The following is an 8,954-nucleotide window of genomic DNA, read 5'->3' on the forward strand; positions in this document are numbered from 1 at the left end:
CCTCCAAATTACTCCACCACACCTCTAACAGCGCACGACCGTTTGTTCCAGATAATAACGGATCAGCTGAAGTCGGAGGATTTGAACACGAAAGTGTCGAACGACTGGAAGTTCGCGGCGATGGTGATCGACAGAATGTGCCTAATCATTTTTACTCTGTTCACCATCATCGCTACCATCACCGTCCTGCTGTCGGCGCCGCACATCATCGTCACGTGATTCATAAAAGACGGGCAGCCGCCGGAAGGTCGGAGGTCGACGATGATCGTGCTGGGACGCGCGGCGATGTATCGGTGTGACACGGCGAACGCAACGGTGGCCGGGACCGCGTCCGCCGGCGCGGGAGCAGCCACCGATGGTGTCCACGGACGACGTTTACAACGACGTTTCTACGCTTGGATGTTGTTCGACGGCCGGGGCACGGGCTGTCCCGGCTCAAGCACGTGCGTCGTCTCGTTTCGGGGGATCCGCGCCGCGATAGGAAGAAATACAATTGCGAAGACGCCTGGCTCTTCGCCACTTTACGATATTTAAGAGATATTATCCGATCATGTAGTTCATTCGGAGGGGACGCCTTAGCGAGACACGTTGAAAATGCGCCTACACGGGGGCGTGGACGGGTCACCCGGCACACGTGCGCACGCACATACACTACGTACTTACGCACGCAGACACGAACATCGACATATTTATGTGATCCTGTGCACGCGGCCACCCGGAGGTATGCGCGATCCTGTCTGTCCTGGAACGCGGGGGATCGAGATGTCCGAGCTTCCATGCGTTCGACGTTATGCTTTTTTGCTTTCCTGAGATTCGATCGGAATCGTCGAAACTGTGGGATTATTCTTCTTTCGGCGATGAGACGTGTTACGTTCGGAGAGACTTTGAAGATTTGCGTTGGATACTGTTTTATGTTTGGAATATTGTTTGATCGTAGTTCATTCGAGGTATATTTCATTTTCACTTATGAAAATAGCGTGAGATTGAATGTTTCCTTTAACAGTTTGTTTTGTTGCTTTTTAGTCGGTACGTTTGAATTTTGTCTTGTAGTCTGCGTTTTGTTAATCTTATGTTAATAGTTCTCTCGTTTATCTCGAAATTCAGACAATGAATGTTCGTTAGTTAACTGATACAAAATTCCAGATATTTGTAAATTGTTTGTGTGAATGAAACAATTTCTCGTTTCTTCCAAAATCTCAAAACTTCCTTCAGTCGATTATACGTTACAAACTCCTACGTTTGAATTCTATCTGTAATTCCAACGCGTCTTCCGCGTGACGTTATAACCCCACTTCCCAAATAATTTACGTTCCAACCGAATCCACGGTATTCTTTCCGTTTCCCTCGATATTCGGTAAAAAAAAGAATAATGCTCATAAAATGTGGAAACTTTTCATCTCCGGTGCCCGCCACCGCAATTGTCTGCAATGGGGATGCAAATAAATCCGCTTGGATGCGTGTACAACAGAGGCACACAGATCCACACACGCACACGCACACAAACAAACACACAAACAAACACACACACACACATATGCACACGTGCTCGCATAAACGTAACGCAGTACAGAAACACAGGCATACATCACACGGAAATACAGAGCACTGAGGACCGTCGAAGCGTTTGAATTTGTTAAAGGATAAATCGAGTTTCCCGGTGTGGTCCACGGCCGCGAAACGATTTTTCGTTTGGTCCTGGTTTCCACCCGAACGAGAGAAAGAGAGACAGAGAGAGAGAGAACTCTCGCCAGACTAGCGAGCGCGCGCGAATAGCGAGACACAGGGGGAGAGAGAGAGATACAGAGAGAGAGAGACAGAAAGAGAGAAAGAGAAAGCAAGAAAAAAGAGCGGAAGGGAGAGAGAGAGATACAAGCAAAAGAACGAGAAGCTGAAGAAGGGTACACTGCTCCTTTTATTGCGCTTAACGAGAAAACCAGACGAACAAGAGCGAAAAGGAGGGGAAACAAAGCGAAAAAGAACAATGAAGCAAACACGATTAAAAGCAAAGCGCACACATTTAAGTATTCCGAAAAACTGAAAATGTAACTACCAAAAAAATATATATGTGTATGTATATGTATGTATGTCGTATATATATATATACACACACGTATACATACGTGGGTGAGAGAGAACGGGAAGGAAGGTACGAAGGCGAGCACGAGAGAGCAAAGGAACGGTAAAGTAAAATAACTACACACAATGAACTGCCAAAGATGATTCAAAACAAATATGCCAGTGAATTTTATTATCCGTATCACTAGTAAGTAAATCGACGACAAACTTAAACGAAAAGCAACAAAAAAAAAAGAAATAAGACGATACGAGAAACGGGGGATTTATACTACAATTTAAGGTGGCGTGCGACAACGCAGCGTTTAAATACTGTTCTCTGTTAGCTCGTAAGAGGGACGATATATCCTTGGATTGTTCGGCTGAGGAGTCGGTGGCGAACGAGAGTGATAACGAGGAATGCGTAGAATCCACGTGCCGAAACGGTGGTGACGTTTGACGATCTTATAGCGCGAGCATCTCTCTTCATTTTCTTAAGGAACAAAAAACGGTTTTCTTTCCCTTCTATCGGCGGACATCGTTCGTTGTTGTCCCTCTGTACACGCTTGTACGAAACGCACACACGGTACACACTCTCTCTCGCCGACACACACACACACACACACACACGCACACACACAGAAAAACACACTGGACAAAACGATTACACGACTACTCGCAAAGAAATACTTCTTCGATCTAACGTTTCATGAAAGGCTTCCGGATCCTCGAAATCCCCGCGATACGTAGATGAAATTTTCAGCGCAACAACGGGACACGCGCCCTCCTCAATTCTTTTTTCACGGGATCCCGGGCTGGCGACGGGACTCGAGGGGGCTCGAGGCTGTTGATGTATATTTACTTTTTTAAGTCGCGCTGCCTTCGAGCCACGCGAGCCCGGCCAAGCGATTCCCAGATCGACGAGGAGCGTTTCCCCGACTGGCTCGTTTCGCGACGCGAGATCATTGTTTCTTCCATGGGCGAGTTCCTCACGCGATATATTATCGGCTTCGACGACGCACCGCGGTTTCGAGCGATCGCCGGAGCCTGGGTTCTCGAGTAATCTCTTGCTCTCCGACCGCACGCCACTCGCTCTTGTACTGTACGCCTCTTAAGCCCCCTGCACACGGCGGAGCGTGTTGCGAGGCCCCGACTCTTAAGGCCCCCACACACGCTGAAGCCTGCAGACGTCGCTGCAAGCCTTGGGTCCGAGTCTTTAAGGTTCCATGATGCATATTGTACTCAAAAAGTGAGAAAGGGTCAAACTCGTCGCTTGTCACGATGCTTGCATCGCTGCTTTAGCGTGTACGAGGGCTTTTCCGCGATACGCGTTACTATCTCTATACACGGTGAAGCATGTCGCGATGCATGGGTTTGAATTTTTCACTTGCTGTATCAACGAAGACGTGATAAAAGTGAAAACGTCTCGAATCCATCGCTTACAGAATAGCAACCTGTTTCAACGTGTATAGGGTCCTTAAGGTTGAGATGTTGGCTAGGTTGAGAAATGCTGGTTTTAGTGGACGGTGTGGAAGCACGCATTTTTAGCTGCAGCGTGCGTTTTGTCAATTCCATCACCTGACAGATCAACCTGAAGGAGGACCTGTAACCATCGTGTCGCTAGCCAACAAGTCATCTTCGTTAATTCGTACTTTGGCATCAACGAATTGGCCTCACAAGTAACTGACATTAGGCAGAAGGATCAATAGTGTGGAAGCAAACTACGCTGATCCAGGTTTCACGAAACCTAGGAGTCGCTGCTTCGCAGCATGTCTGCACATGTGCTAGGGGCTGTAGAAATTGACCGACTATCGGCAAACTAACACTGCACAGGAGCAAAAGGAATCGTTCACTTGCGATACTCGATTGAGTAGCTACAGTAACAATGACGCCTCGGTTTTAATATATTCTTATTGGCCGAATCGCCTAACGAAGGCGAGCGAAATAAAATACGAGCGAAGTATACCGATTGAGAATGACATTGGTGTAAGATTCCATGTCCGCGGTTTTCTTATATTCGCGGAATTTGTAATTATTATCCCAATATCCCGCGGACATGGAAGGATACTGCTATTTACTAGGAGTCTTATTAAAGAGGCTCATAGAGCGTTCCGGCGATTTTTCTAGCTCCTATGCAGTTCTAGCTCGCTGGTAGTCGAGCAACACCTCAGAGGCATATTACACGGCCAAACTATTAGTGATTTTAGTCCGCAAACGCGGCTCGACTCGGTTTTTAAGATCGCCGATCGTCTGACAGCACAACGCCTGCTTGGTATTGTCATGGATATTTTTCAGGCTATTGCCCATTTAGGCCAAACAATAACCTTTATCAGCGTTGCAACTTTCTATCGTTATAACATGCCACTGCAAACAACAACAAAAGCAATACTGGCACAAAATCGTTGGTCTATGTTGGGGGTTTAGTCGAGGTCGCACGAGGGTTAAGATGGCGGACGTTAACTGTGGTCGCACGAGCTACCTCTGTAGCTTTTTCACGCGTATGCGCAAGTATTCACTATGAATATCATTCATACGATTAAGGTGAATGATATCGAATTTATACGACAGTTCGTCGCTCGTGTATCCAGTTCCAACGAAAAAGAATACAGCAACGTTCCCGTTGAATGTCGACCCGTGTCGCTGCGATCGTCAACATCGACATTGTATGCGCGTCACATTTGACGGGCGTTGCTCGTGTGATCGACTCTATAAAATAATGTAACGTTGTCCGTTATTTCGACACTCGCGTGACCGCCGTTTCAACACAGCACCAGCACAACGCCCTGTTGTTCACATGTCTGCCACAGTGTATTCACAACAATCGAATTTGTCATCGAAAAGCTAGCTACAACAGCATTATTGTTTGACGAGAAGAAATAAAAGAGAAGAAATATAAAAGAAAATTGAAATTAAATTGATTATACGGTACTTTTGAAATACGGAAGAACTGCGATTATCCGACAGTTATCTAAACCAGTAAGACCTTGTTTTTCATTTATTTTTCTGCTGTAAAATTATTTTAGTGTTAGCCGAATCATCTTGGTTCTGATTAATTCGGATAACCGAGGTTCTAGTGGTTCTAGTATACACTGTTCGATTATCCGGACTATTTGATTGTCCTGTTAAGTAACCATTTAATTATCAATTAGTTGGGATAACCGAGGTAGCAGTTGTACTATGTACTGTTCTGTTATCAGAACTATTTCATTGTCCTATTAACTATTTAATTATTATTATCAGTTTATATATGCAGATAATACGAATATGTGAATGCTGGTCTGATACGATACTAAGCTAGCGTTGAGCTGTTAGATAAACGGCGATCTTCATCCGTTGACGGACGCGCCGCAGCTCGATTTTATTGTTTATCGACGCAAAGTAAATCCCTTTCCTGGTGGATCGAAATTGAGGAATCAATGCTCGATGTATGCATTGAAAAGCAAACTCTTTTACCGTCAGCTTGTAAACCGAGTTGGAATATGTGATTTATTGTTAGATCTGTTTACGTTAAGTTGTTTGCGTTTTAAGTAATTACGAGCTCCTAGCAGCATCGCGGAGGATTTAATTAGAAATTTGACGTATTTTCAAACATCTTGTAAAACTTTAGATAACGTGATGCTGTCGAGGATTTGATGAAATTCGAGAAGATCGGAGATTCCCTAATTCAACGATTAGGTCCGAGAAAGATCGAAATCAATTTTCTAAACTGACGTTGAAAACAGGATCACGTGAAGTTCTTAATCATTTTACAAAGTCACCGTGCTTGTTTCACCGAGATCACTTTAATCCCTTAAAGGACATCATTGATTTTCACATTAGCGAAACGTACATGACATAATAAAAATAACAATCTTCAAAGAACCTTTACTTGATATTTCGATCTTTGAATTTCCACTGAATTGAAATTGAAATTTCATTGTTTTCCAAATAACAGTCTTAAGGGGTTAAATGTTTCGTTTCCATGAAATGACGGAAGTGACGCGGAGTACGTAGAATCTCTGTCGGCTACGAGGTCAGCAGTAGAAACACTTTAGTCAATACACGAGTGCTCAGTATTTAATACGATATTCCATTTAATATTAAGACCAGCAGCGCGACAGGTGACCGGGAACGGATACGATCGCACGAGAGTAACAGGAAATGGGATTACCTTTGCGGCTTGTGAATGTTCCGTGTTTTTAATGTTAGATTCAAAGCTGTACTTCGTTGATTTCCATACTTGCGTGCTTTACCCGACTTCGACTGATTTTTGGTTGAGTCTGTATTGAAACAACCCTGTACGGAATTCCTTGAACTGATGTTCATGAATAGGCATGCTCGAAGTTCGTAACTTTTCGAACAATGGAGGGATCGTGACAAAACGATCGACCATTCTGTATGTATTATCGATACGAACGGTTCATTGGATATCGCGCTTTAAAGAGAAACGTAGAAATTATCAGTAATTTTCATTCGAAAATCAATGAATATATACGATTAAACGATTCGATGCATTAATTACCGCAGATTTCTGCGATATTCGGTGCATCGATACTTACAATTGATTATTCATGAACGATTCTCGCGAATCCGCTGAAATCAGCTTTTAAGTAGTACGATGAGTTTTGAGAAGAAAAAGAAAGGTGGAAATTAAAATAAATGGTTACATTAGAATTTCTGATACAGTGTTGTTCCAATATACATTGTACACCACTTTTTACGCTCAACCAAATTAGAGACTAATCGTTTAACTCCAAATAGTTACGCACACTTCTAAATTTTTACTATTTCGACTAGTCGCTATAATCAAAAACTTCGAATATTACGCATTCAGAACGTTTTAGGGAAAAAGAGGAAAAAAAATGAAAACAAAGAAGCGCGAGCGTAAGGGATACACGTATTCGTGTGCTCAAGGCGAACTAATTTCTTCCTTTGGTAAAGAATAAAATGAGAAAAAAGAAAAAACGGAAACGAAGGCCCAAACGGTAAAAGCAATCTCGTCGACTACGTGAAGCAAAATTGAAGCGAAAGAGGAAAAAAAAGCTTGTCATCGCTATTCGAAAAGAATAAAAAAAAAAAAAATATAACAACACAGAAGACGAAAATATCGAAATCTCGTTTACGGATAGACTCACAGGCGGGTATTGTTGAAGATATATTAAGCAAAAGCAAAAAAAAATTAATAATAATAATAATAATAAATATAGCACGTTCTGGCCATTGGCATTGACGCGACAACCAATCATGTTATCTTTTAAATACTATTATAATGGTTAAAAAGTAATAATTAAAGGAAAAAAACGTTGTTAATGATGTTATAGGAACGATTACAGAAAAAAAAAATACGTAGACGATATAAACTATAAACGGTAATCAATAACGCTCGATTGGTGGCATAACCATTCTCGATCTTTAAAACGGTAAATCAGCTAAACTAATTACACTATTGAATTGAACTTTAAAGAAAAAAAAAAAAATAATAACACGCTCCTACGTAATGGTTCGCGTCGAAAGGTTTCGGTAGAATTACAATATTATGTATTAGAGGAGACAGAGAAAAAGAAAAAAATGGCGAAAAGTTACAAAAAAAAAAAAGAGAAACGAAATACACGGTTTATCTCAAAGCAAGTGTTATTAGCGAGGCGGAGCAGCCGTGTGAGAGAACAAGAAGCACGACCGACAAAATGGCGGGAGGTTCGATACGAAATGGTTGATCCGATCGGACGGGAACGATGATGAATCAAAGAGGAAAATGAAACCTACGTCTTTCTAAACGCCATTTGTTCGACGATCTTCGTTTCGCAACGGAACACGTTCCGACGTGTTTTACCGTTCCCGGTGGATTTGCGGGGTCACTCAATCGATATTTCAGGTGTTCCGCTGCGAAACGGGAATTCCTTCGCGGCCATTTCTTCTTTTGTTTTCCGCGACCACGTTTGCTGTAGTTCAAGTTGGTGGAAAGTGTCGCAACCGCGACGACACGCTGCTGAATTGCGGCCAGCTTGAGCCATTCGGTAGACAATTTGATTAATAATTACGCTCCCGTAATTGAATCGAGGTGCCCTGACGGAAAGACGTGCGTCAAACGATGTAACATCGATGAACGAACATAATATATCCGTTGATGCTTTTAACATTCGATTAAATCGTTTCGAATATCGATTTCATTGAGCCCTGTTAGATTTCTTGTTTTATTCTCTTCGAAGCATTATTCTTAACGACACACTGTGTTATATGATTCTTTTAATTAAATCGACAGAGTTGAAGCTTTTCGAACTTTGGTCATTAGTTTAATTTAATTTTCAGGTAGCCACATTTATGCAGTAAAGAATCTTTCGCTTGAGAACTTTATACAGGCTTTAATAAATATAATTAATATCGATATTGATTGAAGAATTATACATTTATTTCTATAGTGACTATACGCTTCCTTTTACTGCTACGAAATTATTAATGGGGTTGATTGAATAAGGATGTGCTTGAACATTTAAACTTGAGAATTATGAATATTGTTATTAACATATTTCAAACGGTACGAGAGAAATTCAATTTATTAGTCGAACTATAGATAAGGAGGGAGGAAACATGCAGTGTTACACGAAAATTTAGAATATTTTTAATAGTCGATCCGATGGGAAAAGCGTGTGATCATGTGACGCAAGGAAATTTCTATCAAGCAAGGACTTACGAACTGCCTTTAAGCCAAGAAGCACTTTAATTGAGTACTTCGTCACTAAAGTGTTCTTAGATTATCCATAAATAACTCAGACATTAGGTTGTAATATATGAAATGTCCATTCGAACGCTTGGCTTATTTTATATTACATGTAACGCACAGAGAATTAAATGCATATTCGTCTGAAATTCTTCAATGCTTCCTTTTTAATTAGAAAAGTGAAACTTCTCCCTATTAAAATCGCTCG

General features: G+C 41.9%; 1 protein-coding gene across 3 annotated transcripts in view; it reads left to right on the forward strand.

The window, feature by feature from the left end:
* nAChRa7 (nicotinic acetylcholine receptor alpha7 subunit) overlaps nucleotides 1-8,954 on the forward strand; it is a 295,344-nt gene extending 286,390 nt beyond the window's left edge. For all 3 annotated transcript variants that reach the window (XM_076373959.1, XM_031981243.2, XM_076373960.1), the window contains one exon: nucleotides 52-8,954. In XM_076373959.1, coding sequence (XP_076230074.1) covers nucleotides 52-219 — 168 coding nt within the window. In that variant the 3' untranslated portion in view covers nucleotides 220-8,954. The remainder of the gene's footprint in view (nucleotides 1-51) is intronic.

The sequence above is a fragment of the Nomia melanderi genome, chromosome 14, assembly GCF_051020985.1.
Source record: "Nomia melanderi isolate GNS246 chromosome 14, iyNomMela1, whole genome shotgun sequence".
Lineage (NCBI taxonomy): Eukaryota > Metazoa > Arthropoda > Insecta > Hymenoptera > Halictidae > Nomia > Nomia melanderi.